Source organism: Cimex lectularius, unplaced genomic scaffold (assembly GCF_000648675.2).
Source record: "Cimex lectularius strain Harlan isolate CLEC.00 unplaced genomic scaffold, Clec_2.1 scaffold134, whole genome shotgun sequence".
In the NCBI taxonomy this organism is placed as follows: Eukaryota; Metazoa; Arthropoda; class Insecta; order Hemiptera; family Cimicidae; genus Cimex; species Cimex lectularius.
Window position 1 is genome coordinate 112020 of NW_019392747.1, and position 25017 is coordinate 137036.

The 25017-nt window shown below is 36.4% G+C and overlaps 2 protein-coding genes across 4 annotated transcripts in view; both read right to left on the reverse strand.

Annotated features, from left to right (window-relative positions):
- LOC106670168 overlaps positions 1–25017 on the reverse strand; it is a 276453-nt gene that overhangs the window by 56825 nt on the left and 194611 nt on the right. The gene's annotated exons all lie outside the window — the stretch shown is intronic.
- Positions 1871–19617, reverse strand: LOC106670170 (interferon regulatory factor 2-binding protein-like). Its single transcript, XM_014400256.2, has 4 exons — positions 18497–19617; positions 9390–9707; positions 7728–8023; positions 1871–4635 (listed from the first exon to the last, which is right to left on the reverse strand). The coding sequence occupies exons 1-4, from the start codon at positions 19380–19382 to the stop codon at positions 4507–4509; spliced, it is 1629 nt and encodes a 542-aa protein (XP_014255742.1). The 5' UTR covers positions 19383–19617; the 3' UTR covers positions 1871–4506.

A 25017-nucleotide genomic window follows, 5' to 3' on the forward strand; every position in this document is an offset into this window, starting at 1 on the left:
AGTTTACTCACCAGTTGAGTTTGTCTGATTCTTCAGTTAAACAAGTGGAAATCTCTTTTGTTAAAAAAAAAGTAATGTAAATAATGCTGATTAATCATTTTATCGTCCATTCGTCTCTTACTCAATTCCTGACTCCCAACAGAAATGTTGTAACACGTGAGAAAAGACGCATACAATGATTAAACGATGACAAGCTAGCTTTTTGATCGACACTCACTTTACTTGGTTCTCGACTGTTACGTTTTACTCACGCATTTCTGCTTTACGCCATCATCAGTTAAAAATAAGTGGGTGCGAATTGATGAGGGATGTCGGCCAGTTCATCTTATGTTCATCCACAGACCTATGAACATCACCAACTTTGAGATAACTTTCATTGTCACCGATTCGATTGATCTGATGTGACTTATTCTTAGCCTAAGCGTTCATATTATTGTCAATATCTGATCAAATTGGCAACAAATAAGTGAATCATAGGCAAAAAGATGGAAATGTGTACAGCCAACATAGAACACGATATACACTCATCTCAAGTGATTAATCATATCAGTTATGTAGGGTTTTCAGAACTGTAGACGTCTTTTTTCTTTCTTCGAAATCTATTGTCTTATTCTCTCTAAAATTACAAATTTGTGTTTTTCGTCTTGTTTACATATTATTTATTATTAATATGTGCATTCTTGTTGGTTTATTTGCTGAACCGCATAACAGTATAGGCTTGCTAGGTCACACAGGCCACTTACTTTTATAGACAAAGCTCGCGTAGAAATTATAAATGATGCTCAAAGCTCGCGTATGTGTCTGCCATGTACAGAAAGATTACTCGATGTGTCCCACTTAATTTAAGGATGCCTTTCCTTGGCTCCATGTAAAGAGCGTGTGGGAATGCCATCCGATCTGAGAATTGTGCTTCAGCACGGCAGTTTGTATCTAGTCCCCTGCTCTGATTCTTGGAGGAAATTTTATACAGTGCTGATAGATTTGTGCCCCTAGTGTTTTTTAAGACTATATGTATTTATTGAACGTAGACGGCCAGAGCGTTCTTCGTTCAGAAAAGTGTCTTGAACAGCAAGCTGCCTCGAGCAGAATAACATATTCCACCGTGGAATGTTTGCAGAATCTCGGCTGATACTGGCTGTAAACTGACAGTAGGCTGTAATAGTCGATATGATGTGTCGAAATCATATTTTTGTTGAAACGTTTTAACCTATTATGAACTTTATCATATAGAATCTCAGTCATGTTGGTTTATATTGTTCCTGCGCCCGGCGCATCGAGAAAGTTGTTTTGTCCCTTCTAACGTTTTCGTATGATCTGATGGTGCTGTGGGACACCATGATTTTCCTCCAATATTGTTCCTTCTACAGCATAAGTACCGCTAAAACTGTAAGGAATATATATATGCCAACATCCTGCACTTGTTATATATTTGTTTTGTCTGCCAGTTATCGAAATGTTTCATGTACTTCCTCAGTCTTCCATTATCCAGCATCATTCTATTATATCAACAAAGCTTAACCATTTTCCCAATTAACTACTATATACATGCAATAACTTTTGGAAGGTCCAAATGACATCGACGAGGGGTTTCTCCTTTAGTAAAAGTTGCCAAAGATTTGTGAAAAATTCTTTGATTTTCGCTTGCAAGAAGCAAACCCTGGACGACTGTCAAGTGGAGGGGAAGGTTCAATGAGCGAAAATGCTATCCCGTGAGACATTCCTATCTCGAAATAGGCAGGGACTTGTAAATTTGGGAGAAAGAGAGAGAGAAAGAGAGAGAGAAAGAGGCAGAGGTCAATGGCAGTTACCGGAATAAATCTGGCAACCGGTGACTCGGTCTTCCTGATGATCAGATAAATAAAACGACGTATTTATAACACCAAAATAATTTTTTTATTTTGCTTTTTATTAAATTTGATGACCTTTTTTTTGCAATTTATCGCAATTTGTGAGGCCGATAACGGCTTTACTGAAAATAAAACCTGTTTTTTTGACAAATGTTATGTTCATTTTTTTCCAAATACATTCACTGCACCTACATGAACAAGCTGATGCATCACTACAAGGGTGTTAACATTCTAAAACAATGGGCTGTTTTTTATATGACAACATTTAATATTTACAATAAATTCAATATGTCTTACTTTCTATTCTGGTGTATTATTATTCTTTTCTAAAATCTATAACGGTATGAGCATACTATTTATGTGTCCCCCTTGTAATTTGTATATCACATTGTTTTAAATTTTCTGCCCACGTTTAGCTTTCTCTTTGAACTTTTTTCCTATGTATAAACTGGCAGAAAAAAATGTACAAATTGCAAGTGACTATTCCAAATACAATCTAAACCCTAATATTTCCCTTATTATTGTTTAGTACAATCGGTAAGCTAGTTCACAATACAAAATGATTATCTTATTACAATACATTCCTTTTTTTTCTCTTGTAAAAATTAGTATTTCGTTTTCTGTTTGATATTAAAATTATAAAGATTATTAAAATTAAACACTGACACTAAGTTTTCTTATTATCTTATTAACTAGTTTATTACATGGTGTACACAACATACTGACTTCTAATTATATACCCAAATAAATTTTCATAAATATTTTCCTTTTAATTTGAAACATGAATATAGGTCTATGTCCTCAATAAAGCGTTCGTCTTGTCAGGAACGGAAAAAAGAAATTTTATCATTTCGTTTCAAAACAGTACAGTGGGTCGAATCGTCTTAGTTGTAAAACATAACCGGAGAGTTATTTCGGTTTCATTAAATCACAGTGAATTCAGTCATCAGTCAATCAATAGGTCAATAATTGTAAAAAAAATCAATCAAACCGCACTGGTAAATAATGGTGGACTTGGGCCAGTCGGAATGATCGTCGAGGGTCTCCAAATACGGCCTAAAAATTTTTTCTTTGTAAATAATAATTTAAAAAAAAAAGTAAATACATCGATGTTCTTTTTAAGCCCTAATGGATAGTACACCGTCTTAACAATGGCAATTTTATTACTTTTCTTATATAATATTTACAATATAGTCATAAAATATAATACAATTTCTTTTTACAAATATAAACAAGGTAGTAATGCTTCTCTTGTAAATAAAATAAAAATAAAGTAAAATAAAAAGCAATAGAGGACATAGCTCGCGTTTTGACAAAATACCTTAAAGGCTAAATAGTTATTTTTATTTATTTATTTTATACAAAAAGTACGTTTTTTTAATGTTGAATTGTTCAACCTAGGTAAGAGAACGGAGCTTGAGTTCCCTAAAGACACGCGAGTTCTGGAGTTCCTTCTTATGGGACCTAGGTCCATGGAGTGACTAGGCAAAATCTATTCACACAATATATAATATTACTTAATTCAAATACGTAAAAATTAAAAGCAGCGGTTACTCATTTATGCCAAATATTCGCCGGCCGAGCTTCCGGCCACGAAAGGGTAAAGGTGGAAATAAAAATACAAAAGTACCGGAACCGGACTGGAAAGGGGTGGGATAAAAAATAATAATAAAGGAAAACACCCAAAAACCAAGACGCCGAAAATTCCATAATTTAGGCTTCAGTTGACATGCCGAAAGATTTCAATTTTTTAAATTCTGTTTTCAATTTGAAAAGGTGATGTCTCTCTGGTCGGTAGTGCACGATAAAAAAATTAATTTGATAACAACTTCCGATCTTTGCAAGACAAACTGTATAAACCTAGTAAGCGTAGCGCAAGGGTGAGAACTAATGGGACAGTGAAAGACAGACAAGAATATAAAATTGTAAAATCGTACAATTATTTGGCTGTTTTGTACAAAGGCAACATATCATCGTGCTGCCGCATGACTAATAAACCACAAAATATATATACAATCATATTCATCCATCTATTTATACAAGTTGTCTTAAAATTATACAAATATTTAAAAGCGTAAAGTTCAATTTGATTCAACTTCTAACAATTAAATTATTTTTAAGGTGCTTCTCGGCTTGGTAGAATTTCGGCTGGTTCAATTTTTTTTTAAATGACAATTTTTACAAACAGATAATACATAGGTATTCGATCAAGAACTATAAAACGTTAAAACAAAATTTTAAAAGAAAAATACGATTGTAAATTCTCGAATTTCGCCTTTCTCCTGCGAAATTCTATCCAATTTTTTTACAATTAACAAACGACTCCGTTTTTTTTTTTTTCAACAGAGATCTCCTTTTCCCATCCTGATGCTCCTGATTCGACAATTAACACGTATCTGTACAATTTTGTGTATAGCCAAAGGACTCACTACAAAAATATTCCCGCGACACCCCCGGATTTAACAGGGATTCGGCGGGGGTCTAATAACATTTTGCGTTTTTTTCCCTTAAAATATTAATTGAGGAGATCATCGGGCCCCACTATACAATTTCACAGTATTTACAATGAAATACTTGATCGCTTTTCGCCTAGCCAAATACGGGATCGGCACGGCTACAAAGATTCAACCTCGCCCGTAGGGCAGAGTTCGACGGACGTCTAGGTGTCCCTTTCTTTCTTCGCCTTGTTGAATTCATCGCCGAGTATGGTCGCTATCTCGCCCTGCATAAAGGCCCAGGGAACGTTGGAATTGGCCAAAGGACACTTTTCTCCACTAGGGCAGTACACCTGGAAACACACGATAAAACAAAAAACAAACCATTAATAATAAATTTAAAATAAACGTTTAACAAGATGTATTATCACAAAATTCCTTCAAATATATAACTTATTATAGTAGAAAATTGACTCCTTCAACAATTTTGCATTATTATTTTTTTAAACTTGAAGTTGTTTATGCCATTTATATTAACAGATTTTTCATTCAAAAAAGATAGTCTCCCAGTAAATAAATTCTAGTTTTGGAATTCCAGCAAACGTATGGCAGGGCCCTACTTGTTTACTACGTATAGACAATACTGTATGAGACAATAAATGCAAATTTGAGGCAAATTGAATGCCAGGGTGAATGCCGGGAGCACAAACACAGACAAACAGTAGTTTCAATGTAATACCTGACCATCATTCAGGCTCTTTAATACTTCAAAATGCCAATATAGACACAAATTTTGATCTTAATCTTGTAAGAAGAACGACGCCCAAGTGATTAAAATAAAGTAAAATTGCTAAAGAACTGGGCGAAATTGTTTGAAACGGGAAATCTGCTCAAGGAGCCGTATACAACCGATTATCAAATAAGTCTATTTTCTATTCTAGGTCTGTTCTATTACGGAAATAATTTGGTAGATTCTATTGAGACGTCGTTCCATCAAGACCCGACTGAATATTATAGGCAAAAAGTAGAAACTAGGAAATTAAACATTTTTTTTTAAATAATTTGTTGGATTCGTGGCGGTCAAGAATGGGGCAGTGTGTTCGACGTTTCGACCTTTATTCGGGTCACCTTCAAAGCATAAAGTGTAGTGCGACACTTGTATCATATTGAGTTCTCATAACAATTTCAGACAACACCTATATGACAACTCAAGAATAACACATCACACTTTATGCCCTGAAGATGACCCGGATTAAAGGTCGAAACGTAGGTAAAAAAAATTGAAAAAGGTGTTTATCTAAACTATCTCATTCTTGACCGCTCCTCACGAAAAACATATTAATGTTAATATCATATTATTAAACATAAACACAACGCAAAATAAATAAAACAGAATCTTTTGTGCCGGGAACATAAGTATGTGTATATGCTAGGTCGTTACAAAAATCTCCGTGCATATAATTGATGATATTAAAGGGTCAATTTTAATCCTTATTCGACTCTAATGTAAACAATACATATATCGTTGTTTTTTGGACTAAATCCTTTATTTAAAAATGTATACCAACTGGCTGCCGTTCATTCCATTTTATAAATCTCTCTCTCACCGAAAATGTTGGAAGAAAAAATTGCCATCGTCGCCTACTGGAAAAAAGAGCTAAGTGCGAAGGCAGCAGCCCAGGAAATCTGTGCAGGGGAAGTGCAAACACTGCAGCGTTTTCGTTCAGGTGGTTCAATTCTGGGAACTACAGCCTTCAAGATGAGCCTAGATCTGGTCGCCCTTCAATGGTGGATGCTGGTACTTACTCGAGAATAAGGATCGGTATGTGACCACTCGAGGAGTATCGTCCAAAACGGAGGTTTCAAATGCACAGTAAGCCACCATTTAAAAAGCTTAATGTCAGAAATATACGATCCAGAACAGATCTTCATGACTTGTCAGCCGCCCAAGCTCAACGAGTTGATATCTGTAAAAGTTTGCTTCAAATTCCAAAAGATGATAGATTTTGGAAGAGAATTGTAACGAGCGATGAAAAATGGATATTTTAAAAAACCTATTTACCGAAATCAGTGGATACTGCAAGGCCAAGAGGTTCAAGCAGAGATTCGCAAAGTTCGCAATCTAAGCAAAAAAGATTAAGGGTGTTTGGAGGAATTATGAGGGTGTTTTGTACTTTGAGCTGGTTCTAGGGGGCTCGGCTATTGACGCAAAGCTTTACCGTGAACAACTCGAAAGAGTATATGGGGTTTTAAAAGAGAAGTACCCTGCTTTACTCAAACGGGATAAAACGATATTTCAGCAAGACAACGCTCCTGCCGATCGTTCACATTTATCCAAAGGAAAATGTTCAGAAATAAAGGGTGTTAGCAACTAACTATCCCCACCCTCCTTACACCCTGACGTCGCACCGCCTTGGTCCACCATGGTCTTGTCCGGCCAATATCGCATTTTTTGAAAGGCCGGAACTTCGAAAACTGCAAGCATGTCAAATTAGGATGTGACGAGTTCTTCGCATCGAAAACCCCGGACTGGTATCACCACCAAATTCAACTTCTGCCAGTAAGATTAGTTAAATGATGGCCTATATTTTGAGGAATAATTTTCATGTTTAAATTTTATTCTGAAATTTAAATAAACTTATTTAAATAAATTAAATAAACGCCGATATTTAACAAAATGTTCAAACAAAATTTCAAGTAATACCATCCAAGCAAGAGTGGCTAATTATTTGATATTCTTCTTTTTGGACTTTCTGGATTAATTATTAATTTTTTAAAGGAAATATTTATAACTATGTATTTGAAAAATTAAATAAGTTTCCTTTTGGCGATACGCGGGTTTATAAAGGAGCGCCCCCTCCGTATAATAATTTACGCTAATTCAAGGATGGCAATTATTTTATTTTTGACGCCAAGCACGCTGCCGGGTAATCCCCGTTTCGTGCCAAGCCCTCCAGTGTTTAGTTTAAAATACAACGATTTTTTTGTCCGGATTATCACCTAAATGGTAATTCTTGCATACAAATGTTCTAGGCCTTTATAGATAAAAACTCCTAGTTAACTGATCTACTTTTTCGTAGGACATTTTTGAAAATATTAAGATTTCGTTACAAATTATTTCTACCATATGTCGTACGTCATCTTTGTAGGTTAAACCCCACTTTTATTTCTCCCAGTTCCTGAGTGGGCAACTTTGGCTCGTACTTGCCACTCGTACTCCCAAGCTGGCGACCAGAAAAACAAGTAATGGAGAAAGGAAACATATGAAACATTACACACGGCAGAGGTGGAAAACACGAACAAGCCGAGGTACATGTACATTGTCTTTTATAAGCTGCTCATTCATAAATTTAGCTTCCTTAGTGCTTCGTCTGGCCCAACGTTATCTTGACAAATGGTGTACAATTTGATTTGTTTGAAGTTTAAGAATCCATTAGAAAATTACCTCAGATCCGGCTCCTTGCCGTTTGATGCTGTCTCGTGAGCAAGGAAAGCAGAATTTATGCTGCGGGACAGAAGGGCACTGGACGAAGTGGGTGTCCTCGAGCCTTTCTTGGCAGAGGGTACATTTAAGGGTAGTGGTGGCGGGGGCGGGTGCGGAGGCGGCGGTTTCGCTCCCCTGTTCGCCGCTCGCCGCGTTGCCGCTTCCGTTAGCGTTGGCGCCGCTTTCACTCGACGTCACCGTCGTTGAACTGACGTGCCTGCTCCCTGAAGACCTGCGACCGCTGCCGCTCGTCGAACCTGCAGCAAAAATTCATGTCACCCTTGTCAGGAGGTCGTTTTATTTCAGGTGGAAATTTTGATTCCAATATTAATTAAAAAAAAAAGAATAGAACAGCGAATGCTTTTAAGAGCTTCTACTGTGAAAACTATAAAGAATTCTTCAGAACATACGACAATATCAAAACAGTGAAGTTAAACAAATAATCAAACATTATTTGGAGATCGTGAGTGCGGTCTGGTGTGACGTAGGTTTAGACAAACATTTTCTTTATTTTGCCAACGTTTCGAACTTTATTGAGATCATCTTAAGGGCTTGGCATTTATAAACATTTTAAATACAAGGTTAACGGTCACGAAACACCACACATACCATATTAGCATAGCTGCGGCTAAGTTTACATGTGTCTGTTGTTTATCTTTGTTTATGTAAACCTTTCTAAAAAGTTACGTTTATGTTTGTTTTGTTCTGTGCGTAATATTTTTGGATTGTTGAAGTCGAAATTGTGTTGGTGTTCAAAATGTTGGGTATCCAGTACTGTAGGTTTTTTGGTTTTTTTTTTGCAATCATAGTTATATTGTTTTACCCTCTTATCCAGATATGGGGATGAAAGTTGCCGGACAATTTATACAATGGATTTTGTAAATTACATCACATTACATTTGTTACAGGTGTGGGCTCTTTTATGTTGGAAAAAAAGGAGTGAATCGTTTTATAGTTATTGAAGGCTATTTTAAAGTTATCAGAAGAAATGTGTTTAATTGGTGTGAAAGGCCATGAACGAATGGAATGTATGTTGGTTTGTCTGTGTTTGATAGAATTGATGTAGTGTTATTAGTGATAGTGGATAGTGTTAGTGTTGAGTTGTAGTGGTTGATTATTCGTTTAGGGTAGTGATTGTTATGTAGGATATGCTTGTATGTTCTTGTGGTGAAAAGATTCATGGCTCACGGTAATAATTCTGTGAAGGAGCCCTTTGATCGCGTTTATTATTAAGGGGATGGTGTGTAAAGTCGAGGCGATCTGTGTTTCTAGATATTTGATACCAATCTGTGATTAATGTGCTATCTGTTTTATCACGAGTGTATCTAAAACTGATATTTTTGTTTTGTTTTCGATTTCATGTGTAAATTATAACCGTGGGTGAAGGCAATTGTGTATCTAATGTAGTTTAAATTTGATCTGTGGGAACTGCTATCAATATATCATCTAAGCATCTACGTATAAATCTTCATCACACAAGACCGAATCGCACGATCTTCAAATATTCATTAATTAACGGTCACTAAATATTACAGTTAGAGATATATCAATTTCAGTTACATAACTCGCTGTTTATAGTTCTGCCGAAAGTTCATCCAATGACATATAAAAAAACCCATATACCTGATGAGTTTGGAGAGTGTTGCGAGCTTCTCGAGGCGGACCTGGGTGCTGCGGGTGTGGCCGCTGGTCCGGGAGGGCTTCCTCCGGCACTCCTCGGCGATCCCGGTGGCAGGTTGTCAGCAACGGACATCAATGCCGCCATCGGGGATTGACTCGAGCCGTTTCCTGTATTTGGGGCTGCGTTAGCAGCGGGGCCGGTCGTACCTCCTTGGGGTTGTACGGTCGTCTGCTCTGGAGGTGAGCTGGTCCTCGTGCCCAACGGCGAAGGGCTTCCTCCGCCTCCATTCGAAACGTTAATCACGGCCGAAGGTGGATAACCTGCGGTTAACAGAAAAATTTAAAAATAAACTAACATTCCTTTGGGGACGGGTTGAATGACGCTGCCAGCCAGCCTAAATCGCTCCTCCACGATAAATCTGCAAGGTAAGCCATCCCTAATCAATCTGCAGGGTAAACCAGATAACACTGAATTGCCTAAACTTCTATCCATATTTTGGAAAATTCAAAAATAATTATATAACATTTTACAATCTAGTCAGAAAGCCAGTTGTAGTTTGGTCGTTTTCAATCTACCAAAGTAACAAATTACAGGTTCTTCACCCCGCAGAAGGAATCTCAAAGCTACTGACAGGTTTTGCAACTTCAAAATTTTCAAGCCTTTCAAAATTTATTCTTTAAAAGTTTCCGATCATTTTGATCTACCTATACTCGCTAATTTGGACCGTCATTTTTTGTGAACCGAGCATACTTTATAAGGTAATCTCCCAACTTACCTAATTATTTAGTTAATTTACTCATATTACAAAGAACAATTTTTTATGAAAAAAATTGATTTCATTAACCATTGAGAGCTACGTATCCCTCGTTCGATACCGATAGCATACCGGTCCCAATTCATGATACCACACACACAAAGACAAAAAACAGGACACTCCTATTTTGTTGTTTATTTCGAACTATTTGTATTATTATCGTTATAATAATTACAACATACTTATTCCCAAATTATACAAGATTAGAAATTCATGGGTTTTAATAAAAAATGTTTAATTAAAATTACCCGAAACACCGGAAAATCATTTGTTAGTTAAATTTTAATATACCAAGTTTTAATGCTCATCTTCAAATGTTTTGATGAATTTTTCTTCAAACCATCTTAATTAAATAATTTTGATTAAAACTCATCAAATACGTTCAATTTGATTTGCATTAAAATAAATACGTTGTAATTAATCTAATGATAAAAAAGCATACATATGGTTTGAAATGAACAACAAAATACGAGTCTCCGGTTGCTTTTGCCTTTGAGGTATACATAAATATATTAAAACATAACTGTATATGCCACCGTTAGCGGTTCTGTGCTCAGATCCCGGCATCCCGCTCATGGAATTTTAATTGATAAAGTTGGACGTTAAGCCTCCTGTATAAAAGGAATTACTTTCCTTATTCATAAATATTCCTACCTACGTCAAAGAGATGCATGAGAAATAATATCTTCTATTAACTGCATTGGTTTCGACAAATTACCAATTTCGGTTGAGTCCAACGACGTTTTGACCGAAAGGCACGACAAATACGAAGAATATATTTGGCAAATCATTAGTGAATAATTATCGTGGGATAAAACCCATTAACAGTTTCTTAAAATAAATTTTAGAGAGAGTGGATGAGAGTGGATGAGAGAGAGAGAGAGAGAGAGAGAGAGAGAGAGAGAGAGAGAGAGAGAGAGAGAGAGAGANAAGTTACCTTAAGGATAACAACAACAAACAGTACAAATATAATATTTCTATTAAAATTTGTACCACTTTGCGATGGAACCTCACTATATATTATTGTGTACGTAAATTCAAAAAGAATTTAACACCAGCAGGTTTCTGATTCGAAAATATGCTGCGACTGAAAGCTTCTTGAATTTACTTAAACAATAATATAAATTATAAAATGTAAAAAAAGCTCTTTGAGCGATAGAACAATAATTCAAAATCGAATGATTAAACTGCAATAGAACAATGTAACATCAAATGAAACAAAATAAATTATTTATATTTTTTAATAAAAAAAACTTTATTTAATTTAAATTTTATTTTTTATAAAATGCAAATGTCTATGCTTGCTTAACAGATAATTTTTAAAGAGGTAACTTTATATTGCATTTTTAAATGTTTGTGGGTTTTTTGTTTTGTTGTAATGTCAGTAGGGAGGGAGTTCCTTAATTTGCAAGAATAGATTAAAAATGATTTTTGACAAGTGGCAGACTTATATGGAGGTATATATCAGCCAGGATCAAAACCCTTGGTTAATCTCAATTCAAGCTGACCTTTACTAATAAACTGATTATGTAAATATTGAGGGGATCTTGAGACAAACCATAGAGAAACGAACTCAGAAAATAAAATCTCCTATATTCAACATTACGCGACTTCAAACGGTGACAAACGAAGTAATGTGCTCATGTGTCTAAATATGAATCTACCCGAGGAGTTCATAGCTCTCTGTTGTTTTGAGCCTACTTTGCTGTGATATCAAGAGAACAAATCAATAAGTGTGGAATCACAAGTGTAGACTCCGATAGATTTCTTTATTCGGATAGTAGCGTTTGGTACAGCGCATAATGCATTTGCTTTGCCATGTTACACTTAAGCTACATGAAAGGGTTTTACTAACTGTAACACCCAAGCACTTTACAGAAAATAAAGGAGAGAAAGAGAGAGAGAGGAGAGAGAGAGAGGAGAGAAGAGAGCGAAGAGAGGAGAGGGAGAGAGAGAGAAGAGAGGAGAGAGAGAGAGAAGAGAGAGAGAAGAGAGAGAGAGAGAGAGAGAGAGAGAGAGAGAAAATTCTCACTAAAATAGGCTAAAAATTCAAATCTTTCTGGTATTCTGCTTATTTTTTTTATATTGGAAAACTTCTATTTGTTAGTTTTTATTAAATTGGCTGGTTTCTAGTGAAAAATCATAGTTTTGAAATGGGAATGAAACCATCAAAAGGAAGTTTCAGAATTGAAAAACCTTACGATTTCATCTAGACTACTGAAAAATCAAACATTTATGAGTTAAAATTTAACTGAAAAACGATATTTTAAACAGAATTAGTTATTTTTATTCGAGTAACTTTGTTAATTGGTAACTTATTTTAGCGAAAAAAGCATTAAGGGCATAGTTATATTCCTCCTACGTGTTTTCTTCTAACAAAACTACAATTGTGGTTTTTGTAAATTAATAATGTAGTAATTAATTAACGAAGGTGGATTAAGATTTCTTTCATATCCTTCTTAAAGTTTTTTGTTTATTGAGTCAAAATCATTAAAACCAATTCTCAATTTCATTATGCTTGCGATAAGTTCAACTATTGTAAATATTTATTATTTATAATTTGCATTTGAAGTTTATGTTAGATAATTTGTTGAAGTGGTGAGAAGCGGTCAAGAATGAGGTAGTTAAGAAAAACACCTTTTTCATTTTTTTGCAGACGCGTTTCGACATTCGGGTCATCTTCAGGGCCTGGGTTAATTTGAAAAAAATACGTTCCTTGGAAAAAATACAATATAGATAATAAACATAGATGACGCGAATAATGGTCGAAACGCCGGCTAAAAAATGAAAAAAGTGTTTTCTGAACTATTTCATTCTTGACCGCTCCTCACGACTTCAACAAATTATGAAACAACAGGTCACGAAGAAACATACATTTATGTTATATACATATGTGCAATTACCAACAGGATTCACAATAATTAGCCAATTAAAAAAAAAACACATTTGTATAAAGGAAAGCCGTTAATCCCCCCGCCCCTAAATTATTTGTGTGGCAAGTTTCCTTAGGGGCAGAGCTAGGCCCGGCGTAGACCGTAGAAGTACAGACGTCGGCGCGGCGAAGAGGAGGGGGGGCCGAAGAAGAAGAAAGCTCGGTCAATGTTATTTGTGTGACGTCACGAGAGGATGACGTGCGTTGCGCTGTTGCCGTTGCTTGGTGGGCGCCTGCGTGCAACATCGGCAACAGAGTCTGACGTAGGAGCAGCGGGGCTGAGCGGACGCCAGGCGATTACGGCATTCATAGAGCAGCCGGCTGCATTCCACAGCGAGCCCGGCCGACTCGGGCCGAGTCCTTGGGCTGACGTCACCTCCTATTCAAGACCAGCGGAAATCGATGTTGCCCCATTACAAACCGGATTTACCCCTCACACGCACATCCCTCCTTCACAAAAGCCTAACCCCTACTTTCACCCACTCTGGGATCAACATAGATCTATTAAAACATACTGCATAGGGAAAATATGCGACAGCTATACATTGGTGACGCCCAAATGACCAATCGTAATCTTTCGTCAATCTCCACTATTGATGAAAAGCATACCTTTCCTCTTTATGAGCAAAGCATGCTTTTATACAAATAAAATTTATTTGCCATGTATTAATTTAAAACTAAGATTATTTGGAGATCATGAGATGCGGTCTGGTGTAACGTAGGTTTAGAAAAACATTTTCTTTATCGTGCCAACGTTTTGATCTTTATTGATATCATCTTAATCCATCATCTTTGAGCCCTGAAGTTGGTCTCAATAAAAGGTAGTTCTACATAAAGGATATTAAAAAACAGGTTCAACTAAAAAACTCTATGATAAGTAAGAAGCATATCGTTCTTGCTAATATGTTACTTTGTGGAACCAAAATACGATGAGCAAGCTTTAGGATTTACTTCCTCTCTTTGGTCTTTGGTACTCTTCCTTTTTTTAGTTGTCTTTTCTTCGATGCTTGGTTAAAAAATGCTACAATAATAGAAATGATCAATGCGGGGTGTGTTTGTTTATTAACTTCTTTAAAAGACTTACTCACACTTTGGTATTGCCGACGTTGTTTTATCGTGCCATAAAACAAAAGGATATTAAAACGTAGGTATAATTTTCAACTAGAAACTATTGAATATATTAAACATCTCTATGATAATTGAGAAGCATATGGTATTTGCTATTACTATGAGGAACCAAAAATACTTAAGATTTACTACTCTTCCTTTTTTGGTCGATTGTCTTTTCTTCGATATGTTAAAACAATTGGTACAATAATACAAATGAACAAGGTGAAGTGAATTTGTTGATTAACTACTTTAAAAGACAGTTCTTATTCACAGTTTTGGGTTTCCGGCGATCCGGATTTCATGCATTACACCCTCATCGGTTTGAAGGAGTTACAGTATCTCGGCATTAATTGTAAGTACGTGTTATATTTAGTGACCGATAATTAATGACTTTAGAGATCGTGAGATGCGGTCTGATGAATATAAAAAATTTTCTTTATCGTGCCAACGGTTTCGATCTTTATTGAGATCATCATCAGGGAGGCTGAAACTGTATTTTCTGTGTACATGTGTCTAGGGTGTGTGTGGTGTGTTGGAGAGTGTTGACGACACACAACCGTGACACATCTACACAGAAAACAAACTTTGTGCTCAGAAGATGATCTCAATAAAGTTCGAAACATTGGCACGATAAAGAAAATGTTTTTATAAACCTACATCACATCAGACCGCATCTCACGATCCCTAAATAGTCATTAATTGTAAGAGTGAACAACAAATTGAAAGAGTGAAAGTTGTTTGTTCGAATCTATCGTAGAAGATTTAGGATATTTTGCGAATAACACGTATATTTTTCCTCTTTCCAATCCAAGATTTCTATTTGGTTTTTACTTGAACATCGACTTATTACCCACCATAAAAAATTGAAAAAAAGGTAGTTTTAGAACACTAAACTGTCTACTCGTAATTTTAATCGTTCTTTTTCTTAAGCATCAATTAACTAGGAGAGAGAATTTTTCAATGTTTCACTCATAAAATGTTCCTGTTTACCAAATAGAAAATAATATGGTATAAATAACGTCCATTATGTTACGAGTGAAAGGCGTATTGCAATTTTACCTTTTATAAAAGCATTATCGATCCTAGAAAAGAAAACAAACACGTTCGACCAATAACTAATGCAAATTTAACCAGGTCAGTCGGTATTTTCATATATTTTACTTTCTTCTCTTTGAAAAGTTTCACGAAAATTGCATATAAATTTTAAATTTATAAAAGACAATTTCGAAAAACGCCAATGCAAATACCGCAGGGTTGATGATTTTTGTATTTATTGTTTAACCCTTACACGTCCTTCGAATAAAATACTAAGACAAAACTAAATGAAGCGTTCGGTTTAAAATAAACTATAAATATTGCAAAATATGCATTTTATCGTTGGAAAATTATGAGTTCAAAATAACATATTGTTTTAAGCGTTTGTTGAAATCTAATTTATGTTCGTTAGTCGACGTCCTGTAATAAATTCCGTTTTCATAAAGATATAAATTATAACTGTACAAGCAGTATAATTATACAGGTTAAAGGTAAGAATATATAAAGCATTGGATCTTTAAATTTTCGAGGATTTTTAAAGGATTTTATAAAACCATAATTTTGAAGACACCATAAAAATAGATTATTGTAATAATTTGACCATGATTGAAAAAAAAAATCAAAAGTGCTTTCCACGACGTTCAGTCAAAAATGATCTAACGTCTAATTCACACAGTAGATTTAATACTTATAATTATTATAAGTATATAAAAATTGGCATAATTATGTCAGTGTACGATTTGATTTTGTCTCTTTTCAAGACGTCATCTTTAAGAAAATCATTGGGGGACCGGGATCATAATGCTTTTTGATAGCATTAGTAAATCTCATTCGTTTTCCGAAAAAATACCAACAAACTTTGACATCATTTTACAACTGTGGTACAACCTACAGAAAGTAAGCATTCATAAAATTAAATCGGGTTGCTAAGATTTATACAAATAATGTCGACAGCTAATCAAAATATTTTACCCAGTCGAGCTGGCTCAGATAATTTTATAATCAGAATATCAAAACAGCAGGCATAAACCATAATAGTAAGTATATAAACTTAATAGTAAGATCAGGGAGGACAGTACTAATAACCTCAATAACAAAAAAAGTCACAATTTCATCAAAGGTTATCTACTACCCTGTTGTTGCAACTTCCCAACGACCAGCCATTTTCTGAGATAATCTCGCCACGCTAAATCCGTCCAGCTATTTCATTTTTATTTTTCCTCCTTCACATAGGTCAGTGGACATGATAAGAAACCTTTGAAAACAAATGCGATTTGCATAATGCCCTAAAGACATTCATTTATAATGGCAAATACAGACGACTTTTGTCAATTCGAATTTTTTGATCAGCAGGTCACTGGTAAATCGAGTCCGTGCATTTTGATACGATACACTCGTTTAATAGGAAATATTTTTCGTAACAAGGGGAGAGGACATACTATAAATCGAAATGTAGCCACTTCCCATGTAATTCACTTTTTTTCGTAATATGGCTATAAATTTCCTCGTGTTGTTTACTTCCTTACAACCAAAAGTTTCGTGGAATTTTCTCTACTTTATGTTCAGTGGTCTGTTTTTCTCTGTGTTCTCTTAACTGGCCACTTTGCAAAATCATTGAAACAAAGAACACTAGGCCACCATTGACTCAAAAACCGCTTCACGTTTTTTTTTTTTTTAATGATGCATTAACAATATTCAATTTTTTAGTTCATCTATTTACTATCTATTTATTTATTTTGCGAAAAATGCAGATCTGATCTTAATAATTTGATTTTCGATACTCTTGTTAATTTGAATTATTTTTGTAATCTCTTGGGTTTGGAAATATCAAGAGTCGACTGTGTTTTGTTTTAAAACAACAAAATATTGGTGGGATATTTTATGTTTTTAAGGGATGGTTAAGGATGGAAATCGATTTTGGTAGTATTTTAAATAATTAAAGATGTGATATATTAAGAACATTAGAGAAAAAATATGTATAAATCATACCGTCAATGTTTTATTTTTTTAAAGAATTTAAATTCTCGGTTTGTAACTATCCTATCATGGTTATACATTTTTTTCATAAATGCTTCATAATTGTTTGAAATTGGTTAATGAGAATAAACTATTCTTCCTTAGACGTTACATAGAATTTTTACATAATATATTGTGTGTGTGATAAAGTTTTAACGATTTTTTTTTTTAAATTATAAGATGGGTAAGCATGGCTTTTCCCTCTTTCTAGTATTTTATCCGAACCTTGCGAGCTTTAAGCAATTATCTATGAACAACTCATGATATTTTATATGTGAAATGCGCCGTTGATAATTGACGTGTTTTTGGTGTGCTCCACTACAAATATTATATGAAAATAATAATATGTATAATATTATTACACCTAGCATTAAAGACTCGATTTTTGTTTTTGATCAATATTTGATGGAATATTTTTTCTCGAAACGTATTTCTTCATCTTCCGTTAAGAGTCTATGAAAGATTTATTTTATTTGGATTATTATAATTTCAATAGCATTTTGCTGTCGCACAGACTACTTCACCAGGGATCGACCGACTATTTCAAACCGGGGTACCTTTAAAAAAACAAATTATTTTTACATATTTGGCCAGAGGCCAAATTATTCAATTTCATTTGGCCGGGGGTCTTTTTACTTGGGACGAAAATGATTAAATTATTCAAGTTTGAATTTACACGTTTATTTACGCAATGGGAGCTCACCAGTACAACATATGTATGTACCATATCCTAAAGTGGGAGGGGGCAGGTACAAAAGGGCTTTTTCTCCCTGTGGGAAAAGTGCGGATCGTCGGACCCCTAGACCTTTACACCGTTTCACAGAGTTGTAGAACTTTTCAGAAACGCTGTGATGATGGTTAAAAATCTGAAAGGTGCCCATTAACGGTCCGGGGGGGGGGGATTTATGGAGGGTTTGTATCGACGGGTCTGGTGTGCGCATGCTAGATAAACGCGAACGTTACGTCATATGACGATGAGTAGGTGAGATCCCTACACGGCCACTTTATCGATCCAAATACGTAAACATTTCCTATGGTGTAGGAGGGCGGTGGAGGGGAATTTACACAAAATACTACAGAATCCGACCCCCGACGGCATCGTCTGACACATTTCTCCGACAGATTCTAAACCGGCAGGAAGAGACTGACCGTACAGCGTCATAAATCGTGGGATCGGCGGGATAAAATTTTGTTTTACTAACCGTTAAGTTTGAAGGTGGTGGCCGTGTCGAAAGACGGAGCTCGTACCGTCAATTTGGCTTCGGTTTTGTAGCTGCGGTCTCCGAATGGGACGGCGAGGCTCACCGCCGGCAGGGATTCTCCTCTGGTGAGGGGAGGCCGGTTGGCGTGGTCTTCCACCGTCATCATCCGTTTGGACGATTCGCCGTTGTGGTTGTGGTGCGAGGAATGGTGGTCTTCGTCCTCGCCCGCTGAGAGCCCTCTTTTCAGGGCGATGTTCTGCGGCGGGAGAGATCCCGGCCTAGAATGCCCCTGAGGGATGTGATGGGTGGTTATGTGAGTGGAGGCGGTGGTCAGTCTGATGCCCGCGGGCCTCGGCAACGCCATGTCGTGCTCACCTTCGGTCGACATGGTCCTCGGCATCTGGTTCGAAGACGAAGTGCGTATCTGTTGGGTGCTGTACTCGGCAAGGAGGCCGGCTCGAGGGTGGTGCAAGGCGTTGTACAGGGGCGCTCCCGGCTGCGGAGGCTGTTGCTGCTGCTGGCCTGACTGCCTCGTGTGAGCAGCGGGCGGGATCCCGATGCCGACAACTTCCAGACTGGCCACCCCGTTCTGATGAGACGACTCGTGAGAGCCGCCGCCCGACCTGTGCAATGTGGCGGACTTGCCGGCCACGCCATGGTGGTGACTTGCCGACGTGCCCGACCTGCCCTCCTGGAATCCGTGGGCCCTTTTCATCTGGCGGGCAGTCTCCAGGACCACTTCGATCCTATCCGTGCCTTCGTAGTTGACGCACCCGCGACAGACCGCCTCCGAGAAGTCGTTCAACATTGCCCAAGGCATCCTCGGGAGATCGCATAAATAGCAATGCTGCCTCTTACTCATCTGCATCACTGACATTTTAACCATTTAACAATTGAACGCAACGAGAAATGTAATTGCTTCCACTTGAACACCCACTCCGAGTCGAATTATCACAACACTCCCACACTTCCCATTCCCATTACCGACTATTTTATGACAAAGCACGTCTACCCCACTGAAGATGTGTCATGCCCAACGTTAAGTAGGCTACTGTCTGCCCGTGGGAGCTGCTCGGCCCCACCACGACCAACCGCCGTCATTGAAGCAACGCTGCGCACTCCCGACCCGAGCAGACCGGCATCTGCGCACTCCTCCTCCCGCCGAGACCCGAGTGCACTTCTCCCAGACGACCACGACGGCCGACGCACACATCCTTTTACAACAAATAACACGACTCAGATACATTCATAACAATAATATAAACAATTGAAAAAATTTTTTACAACAAAAAATTACCTCCAAAAAACTACTATTAAAAACATTCCAAAACCAAATAAAATTATTTCAGTAACTTACAAAAATTTAACATCAAATATAAAGATATTATGTACAAAAAAATTATATGCTGGTTTGCTTATGCACAAAGCAAATAGAAAAAATATTAACAATCCTTAAAAAAGAAAACGCAATAGATAATAATTTAATGGTATATCAGTATACGAAAAATAAAATATGCCACCTTTATATACAACTAAAGATAAAATGTCTAATTCAAATTTGAAAGAATGAAATAAAATAGATAAAGAAAAAGGTAAAAAATTTGTGCCCAATGAATATATTATATAAATAATAAAACGTAAAATATAATCCAAAAATTATGAGGTCGTAATTGATAAGATTAATACTTTAGAGAGGTAAATTAATAAAAAGTTACAGTGTTAGGAAATCCACTGGTACGTACAGTTAATTTTACTATGTAATATAATATATTTTAATACAAGGAAACAATGTAAGCAAAAATATTTTTATAGGTTATAGAAAATTCAACAACCAAGTTATAGAATTGAAGCATAAACAGCAAAGATTTAAATATTATTTTAACAAATATATTAATAGGTTAATACGCAAATAATTATTCAATTTGTATGGTCTATTCCATATTTACTTTTTTTTGGTTTTTATTTAAAAAAAAATTCCGTTTAAAAAAAAAGTAAATTCATTACTTATTTAAACATTTAATTGGACGTTTCGGGAATTTACACCCATCATTACATTAGCCAATTTTTTTAAAAACAAAACTTTTTTTAAAACTAAAACAATCAATCACATAACGAGAGCGTGAAATCATAAACTAGCCATGTTGGAAAAAAAAGATTCAAACTTATGACAAAAGACTATCAGAACAATGACCGCCGTATCAATACCTAATATTTTACCTAATAATATTGGCCTAAATTTTTTTAGACTTCTTGCAAACCTTCTGGGAACCATAAAAACTCATACATCATTCTGGAGGGTTTCTTCCTATAAAACCATCATCACATAAAATCATCTCTAGTGATAATTTAAAAAAAAAGAAATTCATAATAAATTCATTCCTTAGGTGCTGGTTCTCACACAATAAAAAATAGATTTCATGTAAAGCCCTATATCGAAAGATGTCGTTACCAACCTATGTAACAAATGTAAATTCACTTGCTTAAGCGAATTTTTGAACATTATTAACTCCGGCAAAAAACAATCCCCAGGCCTTGGCAACATTCAATATTGAACGGACACCGTGGCTGTACGTAAAAATTCTATTCGAAGGCGTGACTGTGCCTTCGACCGAGTCCATTAAACATCTTGTGTTCATAATGAACCGAAAGATCATTTTTGTCACCCATGACAATGATAGCGTGAAGGATGGCAAACGTTTCCCTCCTTTCTGTCAGTTCAGACTTCTACGAGCTCACATTTTAAACTATGGAACGATTGAACGATGCTCCTGCATGCGTGTTCCTCTTGGGCTGTCACATGCAAGTCTCTAGGTGCAGCATATACATGCATTTCGGAACTTTACTCTGGGACTAATGTGATATCGGTCTTGTATTACCTCAAAGAGGCAATCTTTACATGTTCTAAGCAACGCGAGTACGATATCGTTGCATTCTGTTCCAATTATGGCTTCGACTTCACCTGGGAGTAAATAACGCTCTATAATAAAAATATGGGAAATGTAGCTGGAGTTTATTCATTTATTGGTAAAACATATTGCATCATATATGCAAATATCAATATTAAAGTGAATCCATGAAAATGCCGTGCACAATCGTACCGAGTATAAATAAATCACCAACACAGTCCCAGCATTGCGTCATTTCAATGGATTTATTGCTTACGGAATTGCAAAGTTGTTGCCAATCCACTATTTTATTTCTCGTAAAACCCGAAGTCCACATAACTTTTTGGCCCGATTTTTCTTTTATTAAAGTAGTTCCGTTTGTGAAATTAGAACAGTATCCGGTTTTGTCAAATTGATTTTAAAAATTTAGACGGACGATTTAAGTTAAGAAAATATTACGAATTATTCGCGCACTAAAAACGATCGAAGTGTTTTAATGTAACGATCAATTTTCAATAACATATGCAGGATTGTGGTTTTGTTTCTCACCTTTTTACCTTGGCCCGACCGTATACGTCTGTCAAATCTGACAATATTTTCTTTATAGAGATTTAAAATGTCGAAGAAAAACATTGATAAATTTCTTCACTCCTACTACAGAAATATCATTAGCCGTAGTCATAATTTCTCCCGTGCTATCCCAAATGAAAAGGGAGACTAGGCGGACCAGGATAATAAACTGTCGATAAACGGTGTATTATTCATGGCCACGTGGGGCCAATTAAAAAAAGAAAAAAAAATATATATATACTTATATTACGCGGAAGAATAGGTACTGTGTAAACAGTATTATTAGGCAAGCATTAAATACATTTGGTAATGTATGAGTACCTGAAAACAAATTGTGTGAAACAGTATTTTTTGAAAACAGATTTGAGTTCAATGATCATCTGACCTTCGCCAAACGGATTTTTCAAAATAAACCTCTCTTCTCAAGAGAAAAAAAAGGCAAAACTGTGCCGAAGATGATCTTAAACCAGTCGAAATAAAGCTTATTAGCATTTTAGAGGTAAGGTATTCACGTAAACTGTGCTAATCGTGTTAAGTGTGTTAAAGTAGTTTTTTTGACGAAAGACAGCTGATCTGGAAGGTCTGTTGGACGACACCATTAGTGAGATGGTCGTCAAAACTTTGGGCTTATCTTAATACCAAAAAAATTGATATAAAACACTCATACATAGAAATAATAGTACTAAATAAGAATATAGGGGAAAATAGTAACACTATCTTGTGCTATCATAATCACAAACTGGTTTAGGCGTTGTCAAGGCGCTGATCACTATAAGGTAAAGGTCCCGGGTTCGAATCCAGCGGCCCTGCTTTCGAACCCGACAATGTACAAATTTTTTTTTTCAAAAACACCGGCACCCCGAGGGGGGTGATTTAACCTCTGCTGTTGCGAACCCTCGTAAAAAAAAATCACAAAACAAATTGTAAACTAAAAAGTTAAGAAAAGGAAAGAAACAAGTTTTCTTATGTAGTAGTTTGGAGGGAGATGAGTTTGTAAAGGAGAGATTTAAAAGGGGAAATGGTGGTTGGAGAATTCCAGAGATCTGCGGCTCGAGCTAAGAAGGATCGTCCAAATGTGGAGGTTTTATGACGAGAAAGGTATAATTCATTGGGAGATGAGCGGGTGTTATGAGAGTGAATAGAAGTTTTGAATTGAATTAGCTGGAAAATATAGTGAGGTCGACGAGAATTTATGCATTGATGAAGGAAGTTGCCTAAAATATTAAAAACCCTCCAGTCTTAGAGACACGTCAGGATAAAATACAATTTGGGTAATGTTCCTACAACAATGTAGAACTTAAGCAATGTTTTCCGCACCCTTTTTGGGATTTTTAATTTTTTTTATCCTTTAACATAATTACAACATAGATAAAAATTGTGGGGATTCCTGGTTGGATCAATTATGAGTCGAAAGGGGACCTCTTTTTCTTGGACTCCGTTGGACACGAATGCTCTGTAATCCTGTAAATGACGAGTCTAAATCCTTGCCATGCCCAAGCAAGTGTGTACAACGCGTTCGCATCATTGACGCCCGAAGTACCTATAGAAGTGATGGGATTCAGCTACTAAGTCCTCACGTATTACATAGAAGAGGACAGCGCCTTTCGCCATAGATGGGCTTTAACCCCACCGAAAACGAACTGTGAACATTGCGGAATCATTTTACGTAGACTACAGCTGTATAAACAAAAATATTTTCATTTATTTCGGGGGGGGAGGGGTGTTCACCACCCCGTACATCTCAAGTACATCACAAATGTTACAACTGAACTTTGAAAGTCCAGTGGGAAGATTTTTCGGCTAAAATTTCCAAGGAACGTACTCGTAGGTTTTTCGTCTACCTGTCCGGGACGTCAAACCGGACCCAAAGGGTTACAGGTACGGCAAACGGATAGAAAGGGAAAATGGGCCGTCGGGGTCTGAGCCGGTGAGACTGGGTGCGCCGTGCAACGTGTATTAGGGCAGGAAGAGCTTGTGTTTTTACTCGGGCAACGGTAAAACCTGTTTCCTAGGCCTCCACGAATCGCTCGACCGAAGCCAAAACCGGCGGGGTAAGCCCCACCAGAAAATCTCAGGAATTTCAACGGCCGAATCCTTGATCGTCCCTTCACGCAACGATTTACGTTTATTAAAAAAAATCTATCTCATATTTCGATTTAAAAAATTAAGTAGCTTTGGAATAGGAGGTCTTAAGTTGTCATAACGAACCATTGATAGATTTTTGCTTTAAATCGCCCCTAAATTGATAATTGTTTTAAAATTTGCATAAGCCTGATCGGAATGCTTTTTCAAAAAGGGAACAACCTGTTTCGGGGATAATATTTTCGGCTTTTACACACAAATAAGTCCACAGAATTAAAGTTTTTATAAAATAAACTAGGGGGCTTCGCCGCTCCTTTTTTTTTTCATTTACCGGCTTCCTTCATCGGGATAGGCATCGAGATCAGGTAAAACAATTTTATAGCCATGGTTACTACCCGATCGACAAGCTTCTCAAACAACGATGCAGCAAAGACACCAAGAGCATATAACATCCATACCTCCTATATCAAGGTTTTCGACATTGAGCATAATTCACTTGTTTTCGTGGTCCGCTTGAGCAATTAATATTTTTCAATTAATTAAGGTTTTCAGTTGAGATAAAGTCAGTGTCACGAGCGGGATTCGAACCCACGATCTTCGGCTAAATACGCCGCTGCTCTACCACTTGAGCTATCGTGACCTCGATCCACTCGGATATTAACTTCCCATCTCAAACGCACCTTTTTGAATTTTCTCTCCTTTTTGCTATCAAATCTATTTGATTCTCGGCTAATAAGCAAACTCCCTTGGTTAATCCTGCGTTTTGTATTACATAATTAAAAAACATTAAAAATGAAATAAGAATTAGTTCTACAATTTCCGCACTGACCTGCTGAAGAGTTCTTGAAGAGTATTTACAAGAAATTCGAATTATCAAGTTGCGAATTAATAAGAGTCGATGGTAACTTGTAAATACATAAAATAGCTTTTATCGAGATAATATTACATTAAAGGTAAATTTCCAGGTACGAGATGAGCCAACAG

Excerpts from the sequence above, each read along its gene's own strand:
- LOC106670170 (XM_014400256.2), bottom strand. The coding sequence starts at position 19,382 with ATGGTTAAAATGTCAGTGATGCAGATGAGTAAGAGGCAGCATTGCTAT. Across the intron at positions 9,708-18,496 it reads CACCACCTTCAAACTTAACG|GTTATCCACCTTCGGCCGTG; the intron begins GTTAGTAAAACA and ends TGTTAACCGCAG. Across the intron at positions 8,024-9,389 it reads ACACTCTCCAAACTCATCAG|GTTCGACGAGCGGCAGCGGT; the intron begins GTATATGGGTTT and ends TTTTTGCTGCAG.